Genomic DNA, 18,525 nt, shown 5'->3' on the forward strand with positions numbered 1-18,525 from the left:
CACAGAAAAGATTAATTTAAAAGTTCAATACTTATTTCCCCTTCTTCACCTCTCTTGTTTGAATAATTACTCTTGAATGCAGTGAAATTTACTGACCATACAATGTCAGCAAAACAAACCGTGCACCAAGAAAAGATCCCCAAATCCTTTTGGAGACTGACAACCAGATTTGGTTACTAGACTTTGGAAAGGTAATTTGAAATGAGGGATTTATAGAGGGCCAAGTTTGCAAATTCATAGGACAACAAACAGGACAGAGAAAGAGGAATGCCTTATGATTATCACTCCCATATACAAAAATGGGACACATTCAAAAACGTGGGAAAGCTGTAAACTGAAAAGAGGTAAAATGTAAAGGATTTAAACCATGTGTTCTGGCATATAATAGAAATACTGCAGCACAACAAGGTTACACACAACTGCTGAGCTGCTGCAAATGACTACAGGCGAGTTTCTCTTACTGTCATTACTAGGTTATGTGACTTAAAATAGAAATGTTTGGGTTGGAAGAAACCTTCAAGATCATCTGGTTCCAACCTCTACCATGGGCAGGGACATCTTCCAATAGAAAAGCGGCTCAAAGCCCCATCCAACTTAAACCCTCGGTGAAAGATGCTGAAGCCAGATGGTACCACCCTGCAGTCAGGGCAGGCTAACACTGCACACAGCCACCTACTGAACATTACAGCAGCTCACCCTACTACCGGATTTTTTTAAAAAGGTATTGTTTACCTCCCATAAATAAACCTAACCCTAAGGATCCCTTCCCACAGTGTATTAGAGCAGAGGACAAGCACAAAAAAAATACAAGAGCTGTTCTAATATCACACCAGAGCTAAGGTCTGCCTAGCCCAGTATCATAAGTCTGTTCATAGCTGACACGGAATACCTAAAGAAGGCGGCACAATGTAGGGGGTCCCTCTACACTTGACAGCCCTGAGTGGCTCTGCCTTGCATGAACACATTGAACTGAACACCCCCAAGTTTCATCTTTTATTCTGTTCAGACAAAATGGGGCAAGTTCCAGAGCTACTTGGACCCGTACTTCACTTCTGGATCCACACCAGGAAGGAACGAGCTATAGGCACCTCCTATCTCTTGCACATACCGATTCGAGGATGGTTTTCTCAAAGACGTCCAGCCGGCGTGTCTCCAGAGCAATGCCGATGGCCTGCTTGTACTTGTGATCATCCAAGCACCGCTGGAACATTTTGTTCACGATCCCTTCTAGCCTTTCATCAACAGGTTTCTTCTCCCCTTCCGGCAGCTCTGCATTCTCCACACACTGTTTAGTATAGTGGTCGATACATTTTGCTGAAAAAATATTGAACAAATATAGGGGGGAAAAATGTCAACTTTCTAGATATTTGCAGGTTTTTTTACAGATGAATAGACCAGTATGTGCATACACACATTCCACCAGCACGTACGGCATATAGGGAACTGCACAAAGGTGAGGCACAAGAACTGTTTGTGTAGTCCTGCATAGAGAATAGCAGAAGATACTTACACTCTCTCCTAATAAACTCTGATTTTAGTGCCAAAAGCAAGTAGGTATTTTTAAAATGGAACCAAGCAAGTGATCTTTAAGTGGCACAATATTTGCTGTAGGAGACTTACAAGCTCCTCTGAAAGCAGTAGCTGGGGAGACTGAAAGCCAACCCTGATCCACTGTATCCTGTACAGTGTCATGCCAGCAGATGACACTGTTAAAAACCATCTAAATTATACATGCATTCAACATCTGAGTTGCTTTCTTGTTAAGGGTGGTTAAAAAACCCTCAGTTAGGTGTGCACCTGCACTTAGCCAAGTATTTCCAAAGTTATGCTGACATCAGCAATAACATTAGCACATAAATGGGAGAAGGCACAATAAAAACAAAAGCAATTTTGCTATTAGGAACTCGCAATGGAATAACAGTTAAGAACTGGAAAATATTGCCAGAACTCCTAAGTCAGTTCTATTACAGAATCCCAAAGCAGGGGAAACAAAGCAAAAATAAACTGGGTGAAACCAGCTGCAGCATCAGTTTAAATGAATACAAGGAGAAGAAGAGAAACGCAGATAAATCTAGTAAAATCCCAAAGTTACAGTAGTTTTGACAAGAGCTTTTCTTTTGCAGCAACGGTTGTTTACCAATGATCGTCTCCACATATTCCGAGTTGTCGTTGACATTGAAGAGGTCACCTGCTCCCAGGGCATAGTTCAGCGATTCCTCAAAAGCTCCCAGGTGGTAAAAAACTTTAGAAGCAACTAGAGCAGCAAACTGCCGGCTCCGAAAGCCCTCATCTTCATAGAGAACTTCACTGCAAAGAGGAGAAAGAAGAGCATCAGCTCTGTGTGCTCGGTCCTCTCCAAGGCCACATAACAGCTTGACCCAACGTGCATCTTTGGCACTACAGCTCCAACCCCACATCCACTCATATTAGTGCTTTCCGGAAAACATGGAGCTAGATGTTGCCCAGCAAGTATCAAACAACCAGAACTACATCCACTTCATATCTCACGTTCTTTTTAAGTAGCATGCTCTGAAGTAATAAGCGTCTTCTCTTACATTTTGTCCACTGACTCAGAGATTTCTGCCCAGAAGTCATTGACAACAGCATTCAACTTGTGAAGAGCAAACTCCTACAAAAATAACAAAAAGTTATTTACATTAAAAAAATGCACGTATTACCTTCCCCCAGGAAAAATGAAGCATCACCTAAGACTGATATCATAAACACAGACCCATTTCAACAGCAAATTCTACTTTAAAAGATCTTTTCAAGTAATCACTAATCTATGGAAGTCCTTTGCAAATAAAGGGCTGCTCATTTAACAGGTAAGACAACCCTGACGTTACTCTCTGTAGAGTCACTGGCTAAAACGACTGACAGGTGAAATTCCTTAAAATGCAAAGCTTTTAAAGTCTTTGTGGCAACCTTTGTGCAGCACATAGAACTGGCCTGTGGTCTACGTCAGCCAACACTATTTATTTTTTTGGACACAGTTCTTTAGCAGATAACCCATATCTGGACTAGAATCAGCCCACTTGTAATCAGTTCAGAGGAAAAGCAGGACTCACTGGGATCTACCACCATTTTTATTTGTTTCTAAGCAAAACATTTAGGGGATTACCAATATTAAAAAAAACACCTGAGATGTTCTTCAGCTTTGAATTTTACACAAAAAAGATGCTGTCTCTGGAACACTTAAGTGACAAAGCCCCATTATCATCAGAGAGCTGGGAACTTTGGTGAACAGAGATCATTGCAAGTAAAGCTCCAGTTTGATCCACATTCAAAACAAGGAAGTTTGCCATCTGCTCTCATGCTATTTTAGCCTTTCTGTTTTCAGGCTAGATATGATTCGGAGCCCACCTGTTGCTCTCCAACCATTAATTATTGAGATCCATTCAATCCTGACCTTAAGCTCTCAACAGAATGCATTTGCTCTTATTTGCTCCCTGATGTAAGAGTTTACCTTGAGCTGTGGCTCTTCTTCATCCAGAAGAGAGATAATTCCAGCTGCAAAACAAGATCACAGTCAGTTTTGGACTCTCTGTGTTTCAAAAGTGAACATGTTATTTGTTCAAAACCAACAGGACAGGAAAAAATGCTGTCTCTGAAACATCAGTTTTAAATCTTCAGTATTAAAATTCAAATATCAGATTCAAGTTTGTATTAAGCATGATATAAAATTTATAACTGAAAAGGTACATTGTTTATAAAAGATGATCCTTCTCAGAGAAAAACATATGAGATGGAACTAGGAGAATCTGGGATTTACCTTCAGGTACCTCAGTAGTTTGCTGACTGCATTCTAGCGGTCACTTCCCACTTCCCCAAGGAGCACCAAGATCATGTCAAAACATCCTACTTTGATGCCAAGGAAACAGGCCTCATGGCTGAGAAAAGATATCCTATCTTGCAGCTTTAGCAGGACTCCTGACACTGTACCAGAACATTTTTACAAACAGCTACAGAAATACTGTTCCACTGACATAACCAAGAGTTCCACAGTTATTTGGTGAGACCAGTCTGAAGAGTGGTTGTAGGTCGTTTCACTGTCAGACTGCAAGGACACAACTGAAAGGGCTGGAATAGGATCTGATATAGGTCCAACACAATTCACTGCTTTTAATCTTTCATCTGTTGTATAGATTGATAACCTTTTAAAATCTAAATCAAATCAGAAAGGCCAGAACTGGGCTTTCAAATGATCTTGACAAATCTAAAAGGAGAGCGTGCAGGTCCAAACTATAGTGTAGAAATATTGAAAGGAATCTGAAGAGTACAGTGGAGTAAGATGAAACACAATCAATAATATCATGTGGCTGCTGTAGGAGGCAGAGAACCCAAACTTCCCACTGAGATGTGTAAGGGAGAGCGTTTCTTGGCAGACGGATGAGGCAAATCCTCCCCTCTGCTTGGCACCTGAGCCAGACTGCAGTGCCCAGCGCTGGGCACTGACTTTTAAGAGTTATGAGCAAACCAGGGTGTTCAGAACTGAGCAATACGAACAAAGAGGCCGAGCAACCGGGACTTACAAGTTTGACTGGTGGTCTGTAACTGGTTAGTTTACAGAAATCTGGGAAGGGTACACAGTTCATACCTGTACAGGGCAGCTGCCAGCAGAAAGCAAATAACCTGATCTTTGTGTCAGATATGAACAGGAACAGTAGAACCAAGCTTTATTTGGAGCGTTAAAGATTGAGGCTTGATGATAAGAAAAGTTTTCTGACAGTGAGATAGATATTCACTTTGCCTGACAAGGTTGTAGAACCTCCATTATCAAAGATTTTTTTAAATCAGGTCAGACACATGTCCATCAGTAACAACTGAAGGAGCACTGATGTGGCCCTTCAGCAAGGAAAGCAGGTTCAGCAGCTCCCCCACTGTGGCTCCTTCCAGCTGTTTTCCAAAACTCTACTCCAAATGTGTGATTTTTTTATTTTTAAATAAGCTCCTGATTTTACTTGATCTATCAGGAGGAAGCAATCTCACTGCTATCCAACATATCAGTTCCATCTTTTAAAAAACCCTTTGAAATTAATTCCTACTTCTCAAAATAAGGCTGAAACATAATGCAAAGGGTTCAGAAAAATAAAGCTACTTGCAGGTTATTATCCTCTGCCACTGTTTTTCTCACAAAGCCACAGCCAGTCACATATTAGTTTCTGGACTGAGTACTTTTCGTAAACACTCCTCGTATTTTCTCACACTATGAAGCTTTCATCAGATCCAGAAGCAGTGTTTAACTTTTAATTGCTCACACACTTGACGAGCCTGGACTCTTTAGGGTGGCTCTTCCTCTGCAAGGCACTTGCATTTACAACCCCCCCCCTCGAAGCTCAATTTTGCCTCTTCCCCCTGTTTCATTCCCACTGTGACTCCTACAGAGCCCTCCTGCCCACCGGCTCATACCTTCTATGCGTTATTCACGTTAAGGAAGTGAAACCCCCCCGTTCACAACCGCGGCACAGGAGCAGCCCCGTGTCCGCCAGGGGCCCGCAAAGCCACCGGAGCCCTCGCACAGACCCGGCAGGAGGACACGGCCCCGGGGTGGGCAGCAGCCGCCTCTGCCCCCGCCTGTCCCCCCCAGAGCCCGCCGGGGAGCCGGCCCCGCTCAGGCCCCCGCAGCACCCGGGGACGGGCGGGCACCGGGCAGCGCCGCCGCCTCCCGCGGCTCAGCCTTAACGTGCCGGTTGTTGCAAAGCACCGGGGCGGCCCTTCCGCTCCCGCCAGCGCGCACGGCGGCGGCCGGCCAGGGGTTCCCAGGGAGGCCGGGAGCCCCCGTGACGGGCGGCCCCGCGGAGCGCTGCGGCCTGCGGCGGTGCCCAGTCACGGCCCTGACTCAGCGAAACCCCGGCGGGCAACGCTGCCCCGCGCCGTTCCCTCACCGGCCGAGGTGATCATGGTGCCGCCCGGCCGGCCCGCGGAGGGAGGTGGGGTCCGGTGGGGTTGCGGTCCGGCCGCTGCGGCCCAGCTGCGGTGCTGCCGGTACCGCCCGGGATCCGATCCGCGCCGCTGCCGCTCTGCCGCCGCCCGGCCCGGAAGTGCCGCGAAGGGCCCCTTCCGGCAGGACCTCGCTGCTCCCGGCGAAGCTGCCCGTGGTGATTGCCTGCGCGGGGCGGCGGAGAAGGAGCCAGGCGCGAGCGGGACAGCTGTGCCTTCCGGGTCCTCGCTGCTCCGTGTGCTTCCTCCCGGGCTCCCGTCACTCCCACCGCCACGCGGGGCCCCGCGGGCTCCCCGCACACCTCACACCGAGCCCGCAGCGCTTCGCCCCGTCTTGCAGGCCGACCCCCTGGAGCCCAGGGCCTGTCACACACCTTGCAGCCGTGGGAAAAGCCTCACCCGCACCCATCTCCCGTTGGAAAGGGAAGCGCCTGTAGATAGAATGTCCTGAGTTGGAAGGGACCCACATGGACCATCGAGTCCCTCCTGTCCCTGCACAGGACAACCCCACAGTTCACACCGTGTGTCTGAGGAGGTCGTTCGGTCTTTCATTGAACACTGTCAGGCTTGGGGCCGTGACACTTCCCTGGGGAGCCTGTCCAGCACCCTCTGGGTGAAGAATCTTATCCTAATATCTGACCTAAACCTCCTCTGGGACATCTTCCTGCCGTTCCTTTGGGTTCTGTCGTTGGACACTAAAGAGAAGAGTTTGGCACCTGCCCCTCCTGCTCCCCTTGTGAGGAAGCTGTACAGGTGCATCTACCACCCCTCACCAAACGCTTTCCCCAGCCTTTGCTTTGTTTGTGGGCACAGGGCAGTGCCCAGATCTCCCATGCCCTTGTGTACCTGGCGCTGCCCCAGCTGTGGAGGAGTGTGGGGTCCTTTGGCTCCTGCTTTGGTTCCAGGACAGACGGACAGGACAGCCCGTGGGTCTGCACCAGGGAAGATGCAGCTTAACAGCAATGCTGTGCTCAGTTTTGGGCCCCTCACCATAAGGAGGACATGGAGGTACGAGAGAGAGTGCAGAGGAGGCAACAAAGCTGGTGAGGGGCTGGAGTACAAGTGTGATGAGGAGCGGCTGAGGGACCTGGTGCTGTTCAGCCTGGAGAACAGGAGCTGAGGGGAGACCTTATCACAGTATCACAGTATGTTTGGGATTGGAAGGGACCTCAAAAGATCATCCAGTCCAATCCCCCCATGGAGCAGCAACGCCTCGGTGAGGTCGCACAGGAACATGTCCAGGCGGGTTTTGAATGTCTGCAGAGAAGGAGACTCCACAACCCCCCTGGGCAGCCTGTTCCAGTGTCTGTCACCCTCACTGAGAAGAAGTTTTTTCTCAAATTTAAGCGGAACCTCTTGTGTTCCAGCTTGATCCCATTACCCCTTGTCCTATCATTGTTTGCCACCGAGAAGAGCCTGGCTCCATCCTCATGGCACTCACCCTTTATATATTTATAAACACTAATGAGGTCCCCCCTTAGTCTCCTCTTCTCCAAACTAAAGAGCCCCAGCTCCCTCAGCCTTTCTTCATAAGGGAGGTGCTCCACTCCCTTAATCATCTTTGCTGCCCTGTGCTGGACCCTCTCCAGCAGTTCCCTGTCCTTCTGGAACTGAGGGGCCCAGAACTGGACACAATATTCCAGATGTGGTCTCACCAGGGCGGAGTAGAGGGGAAGGAGGACCTCTCTCGATCTACTAGCCACCCCCCTTCTAATCCACCCCAGGATGCCATTGGCCTTCCTGGCCACAAGGGCACAGTGCTGGCTCATGGTCATCCTGTGGTCCATATCACTGTCTGCAACTGCCTGAAAGGAGGTTGGAGCATGGAGGGGGTTGGTCTCTTCTCCCAAGCGATAGGACGAGAAGAAATGGCCTCAGGTTGCACCAGGGGAGGTTCAGATTGGATATTAGGAAAAAATTCTTCGCAGAAAGGGCTGTCAGACATTGGAACAGGCTGCCCAGGGCAGTGGTGGAGTCACCATCCCTGGAGGGGTTTAAAAGGTGTTTACACGAGGTTCTTAGGGACCTGGTTTAGTGCCAGAGTGAGGTTATGGTTGGACTCGATGATCCTGAGCGTCTCTTCCAAATGAAATTATTCTCTCATTCTATGATGGTGAGAGGGTCACCTCTTCTGAGATGACCAAGAAGGTCTCCAGCCTTCCCTGCTGCCCACAGGTGAGCAGCCACCTGAGCTGCACACAGACCAACCCTGCTGACCTGGATACCAGGTACTGGGGTCACTTCCATTCCCTCCCAGTATACTTATTTAAGTCAAGAGAAATATCAAGTTAAACCATCAATAATGCTACACTGAGCATAACAACATGGCAAGCAAAAAATAAACTGAAGCACGTTACAATTCAGAAATTCAATGTCTTTATTCTTTACAGCAAGCACGTAAGATAACAGTGCCCATAAATTATTAAAACAATTAAACATGTAAAACTATCTGCTGTACCTCCACATGCCCAGATAGTGAAGAAAAAAATAATTCAAATATTTTTTATTCCTCAAAGGAAAACAATACTTTGGGTCACATGTATTCCCACTCACACCTCCTAAACCCCAGGCAGCTCATCCCCTTCCACTAAACCTCACTGCAACGGTAAACTTGCTTAACTTACTTAAAAATTACCAGTAAATAAATCCACTGGATTTGTAGCACTAAGACAGGTTTAACTGCAAATCTGTACTCTTGGGCCACCTCTTCATTGGTTAATTCTAGGTGGCAAAGGCCAAATACTGCAAGAAAATAAAGATTCACCTGATCATGCTGTCAAGTTCTACCGGACTCACTCAACCAAGGGCTTTATTGGGAAAGTCCGTACCTGCCCAGCGCTGCGGGCTCTGCTGTGAGGAGCAGCAGAGGGAACGCACCGCACAGCAGGCGGATGCACCGGTGGCAGGGACAGGGCAGGAGGAGACCCTCGTCTCACCAAGATGCACTTACTGCTTAGTGTTCAAGCCCCGGGTCATGAATACGGCCACCCACAGCAAGTAGTTATATTTTGTATTTTCCACCTGGTCACAAGCAAAGAAAAGCTACAGAAATCCTGCAGGCTGGAAGGCGAGTGGGTTCAGTGCCCTCTCTGCAGAGCAACATGCTCTGTTAATGTCAGCTGCCTTCTAGATTCCTTCTCCCCAGCCCACACCCACACAGGAAAGTGTTTCTGCTGTGACGAGGTGTGACATGCAATTCCCCAAACGCTGCTTGCAGAGACTTAGCAGCCACCTACCCTCTCCCTCTCACCACCTATGGGGCAGCTTCAGCACCTTAGGGCTGTATTTCAGGCAAAGCTTTCCTACGTAGGCTGGGCCTAACTATCCCAACACATTGAAACCAGCAGCATGATAACACGGATTTGCTGAGCACACTGGGCAACGCTCACCCTTTCTCCCACCTGACCCCACCAGCGCGCCCCAGACAACCTCAGTTGCTCTCTCCCAGCCAAAAGGGCAAAGCAGCACCATCACTATAGGGACCAACTCTGATCCCAAGAGCTGCTACGCTCCACTCCAGCATCACCATCATAACCCCGCTGTGAGGTAGGTAGGTGTTCCTGTCCCCATCCTACTGGTGGGGAAACTGAGGCATGGAAAAATTGTTGAAAAATGTTGATGATCATTGTAATGAGCAGAGTGGGTAAAAAACCATCCCTTGCTCCAGGTAAGAGCTGGAGAGCTGGTGAAGGCACACGGCTGGGAGAGACGCTTCAGACACTTCAGCTGCCACTGGGATAAAAGGAGCCAGAGAGAGGACAGACATGCGTGGAGGACATACTGACACCATTCAGCAGCTAACCCAGAGAAGCAGGCAGGACATGATGGGTTGAAGTTTCTGCTCTGAGCCAGATGAAACTCCAGAAGGACAGTGAGCCCCAAACAAAACTCAGCCGTTTGTGCTGAAAATAAAACAAGATCTGTTTTATGTTGCATTAAAGTAAGAATAAAAAAAGGTCTTATTAGCATTATAGAAACAGTCCTCATAAACCAAAGATTTGTAATTAATTGTGTTGCCCCACAGGCTACAGTCAGCCCTTTGGAACTACTTAAATAGCTTATTTTAAATTTATTTATGAAGCAGTCCCATCTTGTTGTACTGCAGGCCACCTCCAAGACCTGCCACCACATGGCTGTGGAGATGTCCCAGGTAAGATGGGTCTCTCCATAACCCCATTTACCACCAGCCACTGAGTCCATCTGCCACCCCCTCCAGCCCATCAGTCTGTGAGCACCAGGACAAGCCAGAGGAATGGATCCTGCTCCCAAACCACACTCTGCTCCAGCTACCGTTACTGTCAGGATCTTCAGTGTTATTCTTGCTACCCACAGTAGGCTGTTACTGCATTCTTCACGTCACACAGTTACATTCAAGACTTTTCAGCAGCTGGTAGATACAAGACCTCATATTTAGTCCCATTGCAGTCTCAATGCCACCATGTTATTTGTCTTTTTTTTTTCCTGACCAGAGAGGGTGGGAACTTAAAGCAGCAACAAAGCAGGAAAACAAGGCAGCACAGTCTGTTTGCCAGGGAGGCCAACCCTGGCAATCTCAGCACGGAACTCTGCTCAGAATTAGAAAGCTCTTTCTTCAGGCAGGTGGCTGCATTTCATGCTCCAAGTCCCCATGCCATCTCACCCAGGATCTGGGATACATCCCCAAAGGGCTACTTAGAAACCTGGTGTCCAGCAGCAGCTCCTGGCACTCCGGGCAGCAGAGAGCAGCAGGGTGCAGCACAGTGCAGCAGGGTGCAGCAGGGGATGGTTCTCTGACATGGACCTCAGAGGCTCTCGGCAGCTACAGAAGACCCTGGTGAGCTAAGCCGAGCAGCTTCTCCCCAGAGCGGTGGGTCCTCAGAGGAGAGGGTGAGTGGACACGCACCAGCTCCTCCTCCCACTGCTCCAAATCCACCGGCCAGATCCGGGACACGGACCGTGCTGGGCGCCCAGCAGCTCTAGGTGCCTGCACCTCCAGCAGCTTCTTCGTAGTTTCCATTGGGGGACAGGCTGGTCAGAGCCATTTCTTCCTCAGGGTCCTGCAGGTCATCTGCAAAAGGCAGAGAGAGGTCAAGGGAGAGCTGAATGGGAAACCCTTCTTCATGCCAAATGCAACTTAAGATGAAAAGAAAGCATGGGATGAAGCAATTGATAGATACTCACAACCTAAGCACAGCTAGTTTTTTTCCATAACTGATTCTCATTTTGTTTTACCAACTCAACATCTCTTCCACAAACAGGGGTAATCTGTGAGCAAAGGAGCACAGGGTGCAGCTCCCTGGTCTCCTGTGGTCCCAGGGGTCTCAGCACAAGCTGTGTGGCCACGAGGTGTCACCCACCCCGCACTGACAGCAAGATCAGGCCCTTAAATTTTCTGACCCAGAGGATGTCTCTCAAAGCTGCACAAATGGGGCATTTCAGTTGTTTTCTCTCACCCTTATGCTTTTTAAGGATTTTATGTTCTTCAGAGGCATTTGGACACCACCTTTAATAACATGCTCTAACTTCTGGTCAGCTCTGAAGTGATTAGGCAGTTGGACTAGATGATTATTGTAGGTCCCTTACAACTGAAAATACCCTATTCTATTCTTTTTACAGTGAAGAAGCTTCCTCTCCTCTACATCCTCCATAGAGCAATCTGGATCGCCACACCATGCACCTCGTAGCCTCCTGCATGGGGGCACTTCTGCAAAAATAAAATCACTGCTGGGAAAGGCAAGCACAAGCACCAACAGCACAGCAAAGGCTGAACGCTAGGCTACTCGTTACCTGAACAATTTCCTTTAGAATCAGGGAGCCCAAGGTTAACTCTGCCCTCTTCCTCCTCCCTGCCAGACCCAAATGCAAGTGGTTTGGGAACACTCCTTCCAGCCATGTTTGCAGAAGACATCATGTAAGATCAGGGTGATGCTTCCAATTCATTGCTTGGGCAGACAGCAAAACGCAGCTGAGTTCAGCGGTGCTCCCAGGGGTGTAGTTGGGCATTGGAACTAGTGTGGTTTTATTTACACAAGTGAAAGGTCAGAAAACAGGAGGATGGCAGCACATCAGCCAGGTGTGTGCTGGTTGTCTTCAAATTCCGGTCAAACCACAGCCAGGGAAGAGACAGCAGCTGTGGACTTGGAAGTAGCCTAAGGAGGCCACCAGCAAGGGGTCTGGGCACCAGCACCACCAGGAGTCGGTGAGGAACCCCTGACAGTCACAGCGGGAGTACAAGGGAGGGCGCTGGGCATACCTGCATTAATGTGGTTTGCAGCTTTTGCTTCATAACTTTTTCCCCGGCTCCTCTGGCTCCAAGGAATGCACCGCAGGAAGGATGGGAGCCTCCACCTCTCTCTGTCTTTCACGTCTTCTGGATAAAACAGAGGAGATTAATTCATACCAGCAGCAGGTCAGCCCTGCTGCTCCCCCACCTCCCTTGCTGCTGACTCGCAACACCTCCCTTCCACGAGCCCAACTCTTCACGGCAAAACCAGATCCACTCCACACAGCCTACCCTTGTAAAGCACAGAGCAGGTCCTGGCAATCCTTATTTCAGGCTGAAACCTCTCTGCTACCCTGGACATTCGTCCCTGGTGTTGGCTTCTACTTTGCCACCTCACTGCCAAAACCATCCTGGATGTGGCAGCCCAGAGTGAGCAAGAAACGTGGCAGGAGCTCGGCCAGCACACGTGGTGAGGCTGGGGACTGACACGGTGAGGACATTCCTGCAGGAGGAAGTTTTTCTATCGGATTATCACACACCACCTGCCACATCAGCCTGTTCACTGCTCCCCACTTTGTTAAGCAATTCCTCCCTCTCAGACTTGCAGCACACTGAAAACTACAGCTGCAACTACTTGCAAAATGCAGAGGGCATGTGGCCTCCATCCATTTATTCTGGAGGACAACGAAGGTCACAGCAAGTTACTACAGGCTTTCAAGCCATTATAGTAAACACTACAGCAGCTTGTAAAACACTACACCAGTGTATTTTACATGGTCTCCAGCAGCAGCAGTTCAGCATCTCCATTGAAATACCGTCCAGCCTTTCACCTCCTAATCAGATAACAAATGATAAACCACTTCAGCGTCCTTCAGCTTATCGAACCATTGCAACACTGAATGGGTCACAGCGACAGTGTTTCCTGCCAGCCAACAAACCAAAACCTCCAGCCAGAAACACATCCCCTCCTCGCACTGCATGGGGACTCTGGACACCACTGAGGCATGACAGGAGAGCAGCACAGCACAATTTTGCTTAGATGCAGGAACCCCACTGCCATTCCTGTCCCAGCTCCACCACACAAATAACAGTGTCCAGGACCTTCCCAGCACAGGAGGGCTGCACCTCCAGAGCAACTGTCATGGGCAGAGCTGAGCAGCCACGTGAGTGGAAGAGGCTTTGAGGCTGGGCTGAAATACAAAGGTCACGAGCACACATACACAGAGCCTTAAACTCTGTACACCTCCCAGCATCCTCATCCAGATGCAAGAGCATCTTGTGTCAGCACAAGCCGCTTCCAAAGTCTAGAGGGGAAACAAGACAAGCTCAGCCCCAACCAAGGACATCTTTGAGGCGGCATCCCTAGAACCTGCTTTGCAGGGTGCTCTGGAGCCCCATGCCCATCTTTCCCACAGTTCTCCCTCACATTACATTAAAGATTTTATTCCCATTGTGCTTGTGCGGAAAGCCACGAAGCAAAGGAGACCAGGCTGCAATGAAGCCGATGCCCGGCACTGCCAGGTCCCCAGCTCTCTGGAGACACGGCTGCACCTGGGGACCCTCTGCTCACACAGAGATTTCAGAAGGTAACGTTCACAGGAGCGTGGAGAGAAGCTGCCCCTGCCTAAGGCTGAACCCTGCAGCTGTTGAGCATCCTCATTACTCATACAGGTCCTGGGACACTTACATGACTAAGAGCACCAGGCAGCGCATCAGAGGTAAACTAAAGCAACATGCAGAGTCCTCCTACCCACCATGCTTACAAAGCACAAACAGGCTGCAACACCCACTCTGGCTCCTTCTGCTCCTCTTTCTCACCTGCTGCTATGCTGCTTTCATGTCTGCACAAAGGACAAAGCCACAGCTAGCCACCAAATACATGTAATGAGCCAAGTGGCAGCAATGTGCAGAGGTAAGAGAAGGTCACGTAGGCAGGGATGTTTTTCTGCGTCTGCAGCTGCTGTCCCACCAGGCTGCTGTGACCAGAACTGGAGTCCTGCACCCTCACAGTGGGTCCAGGCCATCTCAAAGCTCCTCAATGTTCAGATCCAGGATCCTGGACTGAGCTGATGGCAAGAAGAACCTGAGCTGCAGCAGCTCTGGGATCCCACAGGACTCATCAATGTGGTGCTGCAGGCAAGTGCCAGGATCCCTCAGGATAAAGGCAGCGGGAGAGCAGAACACCAGAACCCTTGGAAATGATGGGGAGCGATGGAAAAGCGGGAAAAAAATGAAAGAAAGGAGGGAGAAATGGAAACAGCCCGAAACAAGCAGTGCCAAAGATTAAAGTGAGCACAGGCTGTTTTGCATGGCTGCTGTGACAGCAGAGCCTGCGCAGCTTCCCATCACCCCGCATTTGCACACAACCACAACTCGCCTTTTGCCCCAGGGCAAGTGCTGCTCCTCAAGGCCTGTTTGACACCCAGCTTCCATCCTGCATAAACTGGCCACCAACAGATGAGTGGTTTTAAACCCAAGCAACCCAAACACCCACTTGCTGTTGTTCTTATTCATTATGCAAAGCCAGCACAAGCATCTTCCTCCTGCAGGAAGATCAGGTCCTGCCTGCACCCCAGTCCTGCATCCCCAAGAACACACATCCATAAGCATATGGACGGCCACCACATCACAGCCGGCAGCTGTCACAACCCCAGAGCTGCTATAGTGCTTCCCTGCTGTTTGTCCTCTCCATCTGCCAAGACTGGGAATCCCACCAGAAAGAGGCAGATCCCACTGGGGTGGGGGAGAAGATCCCATCAGGAATGGTCAGATCCCATTAGGATGGGGTAGATCCCATCGAGGAGGGGAAGATCCCACAGGAAAACGGAGCAAATCCCACTGTAGAATCCCACAGCCCCGGGGTGGGGAGAGAGAGAGGGAGAAAGTGAGTAGCCCGGTCACCCGCTGTCCCCGCGGCCGGTGACCCCCGGTACCTGCGGGGTGCTGCAGGGCGGCCCGCAGTGCGCGGCAGGCGGCGGCGCGGCAGTCGCGCAGGGCGGCGGGGCTGCCGGGGCTGTACCGGGCCGCCTGCACCGTGCCGGCCGCCGGGAAGTGCCGGCGCAGCGCAGCGTCCAGCACCGCCGCGTCCTCCGCATCCCCGCCGGCCAGGAGGACGCCGACCACGGCGGGCGGCGGTGCCGGGGGGAGGCGGTCGCGCACGTCCCGCACCACCTCCCGCAGGCGAGCCCGGGCCCCGCGGCTCCGCGCCGCCCCTCCGCGGCACAGCACCAGCAGCAGCCGCGCTGCCAGCGCCCGCTGCCCGCCGCCGACCCGCCGCCGGGACCGGCACGCCGGCCCCGGCCCCGGGGGCGCCTCGTCGCCCAGGAGGTCGCGGGCGAAGGCGGCCAGCGTGGCCGCCGCCGGGGCCCCCTCCGCCACCTCGGCCACCAGCAGCACGGCCGGCCGGCCGCCCACCCGCTCCACCAGCGCACACAGCTCCTGCAGCTCCGCCGCCGCCATCCCCCGCCGCCGCCGCGCACCCTGCCCGGCACCGCGCACCGCCCCCGGCCCTCCGCACCGCCCCCTGCCCCGCCACCGCCCCGCACACCCTGCAGCCTCCCGGACCCGGCCACCAGCTCCAGCACCGCCCCCTCCCCCGCCAACCACCACCCCGTGCGCCGGCCCCGGTGCAGCGGAGCGGGGGGCGGGTATCCAAGGTACCCTCACAGCCCCATGCGAGGCCTGCAACGCCTCCAGCCCCATCCCGGGACCGGCACCCTGCTCTGGAGAACAGCCCCTGCCTGCTGCCGGGGGGGGGCACAGCGGAGAGGCTCCGAGCGGGGACCTGGGGCTCCCAAATCTGCCACACGACCGGCCCCAGAACCCTTGCACACGGCTCTTGCGAGGCTGGTCCTGTTACCAGTGAGAAGGTGATAAAATTCAGACGAAAACCACATTCCTAGGAAGCTGAGAGAGGGATGAGTGAAAGCTGTGGTGACTGCGAAGTGGGACACATGCAAGACCTTGATATAGGAGCAGCTGATCACACACCCCCAAGGGTATAACGTGCCCCTCAGGGTGTAACACACCACAGGACACAGATGGAGTGGCTTCTGCAGGCAACCTGTGCCATGGGGGACACTATACTCCCACATACCCTGGCCAGGCTACAGCCACATCACCAACACCCTTCAGGAAACAGTCACCTCAAAGGCCAACTCATGCACAAGTGCAAAGCCTCAGAAATGCTTCGAAGCCAAATTGCAGCCCCTACCTCACACACTGCAAGTCCAAGTTCCTTCCCAAGCCAGTCCTCTTTGGCTTCCCCTCTGCAAACACCACATCCATCCCCTTCCGTAGTCACAGCCTGACTAGCACTGTTAGTGCTCCACAGTGACACACACGTCCCACCAAAGCACAAAATGTTTGCAGGGATAAGTATGGAACTATAATCAGGGTTTGGTGCTGGCACACGTTACACAGCCTCAGCACAGGAAAAGGCCCGTATCCCATGATCTGGCTCCGCCAGCCCATGGTGAATGAAATCCATGTGATTGCAGCCACCGTGTTTGGCCCTGGCGCTTGCATGGCGTTGGTGTGCCTGGCAGGTGAGCCAGAAAGGTCCAATGCACAGCATGTGGTAAACACTTCCCCGTTCCACATCAGAACAGGCTCCTCCAAACAGGTAATGTCTTATCGCAAGAGTCTGGCAGGGGATAAACAGCTCAAAGGTGCAAACGGTCAGTCACCTTGGCCAGTCACTCTCTGTGGCCGTTCGGAGCCAAACCATTTCTGTGGGATGGGCAGAGGAGGCTCCAAGAGCACTGGGGGCAAAAGCAGAGCCAAAATCCTGGGGCAGTGATTCCCAACAGGTGTGCTGGGGGAAACTTGCGCCACCAAGTTGGCTGAGGTGGCGTGCCAGCTCCCTGCCCATCCTCATGGCCACCTGTCCCCAGAGCCCAGCACATCAGCAGCCACCACGGGGCAGGGATGTACCACAGGCTGGTCTCCAGGCACAGCTCAGAGAGGTCACTGTGTGCAACCAGTTTTAAGCCAGGAAAACATTTGCCCTGGCTATGACAGGTTTCGCAAACACTGCCCCACACCAGCACCCAGGGACTGAACAGCTTAAGCGAAGGTTTCAGAGGGACTTTCTGCCCTGGATCCGAGCACAAGTAACTTGCTCATTGACAAGTGCTGATAAGCAAGTCAGGAGGGGACATAAACCAGAAGGATTAGGCTCCTCTTCCAAAGCTCAGGGTCTATTGTTGCAAGAGCTCATGCTTCCATACCAACGTGGTAGCCCTGAGAGCAGCTGTCAACATGGCAGGGCTACAAAGTCAGACATAATTCAACAGTCAGGTGTGGCCTTAGCGTTGTCCAGATTTCGTATTTATAAGGAATTTTCCTCATCTGTTCAGAATTCTGCTCTCGGTCCTGTAGAGAAAAGCCCCGAGTGTAACCAGCACCATGAGCTGTGCCAGCAGCAGCAGGAGGGCACAGGAGCAGGTGCTGGTCCCCAGGAGCCCTCACCTCAGGGTCTCTCTGCTCATACTTTCCCCTGCTACAGAATTTCACCTACAGCCCTCGCACAGATTTGTTCATGAGCCAGTCACAAGCAGAAGGTCTCTGGGAAGAGGGACCAGCAGCTTCGTCTGCTCCCCGCAAGGAACAAGCCAAAGACAGACACTGGCTTTGCCCGGTTTGACCAGGGAAGCCCAGGACTCTTGAAGCTGGCTTCCTGCAAACTGTCACAACAAGACCCACAGCATGTTAAAACTCCACACGAGCTGCCAGCGCAGCCTGTGCTGTGGTGGTGCCGGTTATACCCTGTCTAATGTGCAAAGATCATCATAGCACAGACCTCGCAGGGCTCTTTTCAAGCAATTCTGTGCCAGTGACTCACATAGAGACCCCAAAGTTCCCTGAGAAGTGGCCTTTCAGGTGGGCAATTCTCCAAATTTGTGAAGATAATTTCTGCAGAGAAGATATAGAAAAAATTGAAGTGTTCTTCCTAACTCGGCTCAGACGGAGCACCACTGGCTCTTTCCCTGCAGCAGCCCCGATGTTTAAACTGCCAGCACAGCCTCTAAAAACTAATATTTGGGGCCAGACAGAACCGTTCCTTGTGGCCACTGCAATTCTCTAGTCAATTTTGGGTACACAAGTACCATTGCCAGCAGAGGCTGGTTGGAAAGGCGAGTGTTGTATATGTCACCTACAATACCCAAACCATCTTGTTTACATTTCTGTACTCATTAACAGAGGTAAGATCTAACAGCAAATACAACTTTATCTTCCTTTATTTTACTTAAAGAGGCACAGCCAAACAGTTCAGGGGCAGTCATCGGCTCAGCAGTATTTGTAGTGCCCAACAAAGCAACTTCAGAGCTCTGGCATGCATCTGCGTGAAAACATGATGTATTTACACTCCTTCATCTGAC

At 51.2% G+C, this 18,525-nt stretch overlaps 2 protein-coding genes across 3 annotated transcripts in view; both read right to left on the bottom strand.

Annotated features, from left to right (window-relative positions):
* Positions 1–6,067, bottom strand: part of PSMD1 (proteasome 26S subunit, non-ATPase 1) — a 69,616-nt gene extending 63,549 nt beyond the window's left edge. Inside the window, exons 1-5 of the mRNA XM_065072856.1 lie at positions 5,886–6,067; positions 3,467–3,510; positions 2,556–2,629; positions 2,138–2,307; positions 1,109–1,314 (exon numbers count right to left, since the gene is read on the bottom strand). Of these exons, the coding sequence (XP_064928928.1) occupies positions 1,109–1,314; positions 2,138–2,307; positions 2,556–2,629; positions 3,467–3,510; positions 5,886–5,901 (510 nt within the window). The 5' untranslated portion in view covers positions 5,902–6,067. The remainder of the gene's footprint in view (positions 1–1,108; positions 1,315–2,137; positions 2,308–2,555; positions 2,630–3,466; positions 3,511–5,885) is intronic.
* A 2,226-nt stretch (positions 6,068–8,293) lies between these two features.
* On the bottom strand, positions 8,294–15,674 carry C9H2orf72 (chromosome 9 C2orf72 homolog). 2 transcript variants are annotated; one of them, XM_065072900.1, is made up of 3 exons: positions 15,076–15,674; positions 12,173–12,286; positions 8,294–10,987 (listed from the first exon to the last, which is right to left on the bottom strand). In XM_065072900.1, the coding sequence occupies exons 1-3, from the start codon at positions 15,599–15,601 to the stop codon at positions 10,896–10,898; spliced, it is 732 nt and encodes a 243-aa protein (XP_064928972.1). In that variant the 5' UTR covers positions 15,602–15,674; the 3' UTR covers positions 8,294–10,895. The 2 variants fall into 2 exon arrangements, with proteins under 2 accessions (XP_064928972.1, XP_064928971.1); XM_065072899.1 differs by having other exon boundaries at positions 12,173–12,289; positions 15,076–15,670.
* Positions 15,675–18,525: the final 2,851 nt, after the last annotated feature.

The sequence above is a fragment of the Columba livia genome, chromosome 9 (assembly GCF_036013475.1).
Source record: "Columba livia isolate bColLiv1 breed racing homer chromosome 9, bColLiv1.pat.W.v2, whole genome shotgun sequence".
Classification (NCBI taxonomy): domain Eukaryota; kingdom Metazoa; phylum Chordata; class Aves; order Columbiformes; family Columbidae; genus Columba; species Columba livia.

Coding starts and splice junctions, on each gene's coding strand:
- C9H2orf72 (XM_065072899.1), bottom strand. CDS start 15,601: ATGGCGGCGGCGGAGCTGCAGGAGCTGTGTGCGCTGGTGGAGCGGGTG. Junction 12,290..15,075: donor CGCCCTGCAGCACCCCGCAG/GTACCGGGGGTC, acceptor TGTTTTATCCAG/AAGACGTGAAAGACAGAGAG. Junction 10,988..12,172: donor TGCAAACCACATTAATGCAG/GTATGCCCAGCG, acceptor TGCCTTTTGCAG/ATGACCTGCAGGACCCTGAG.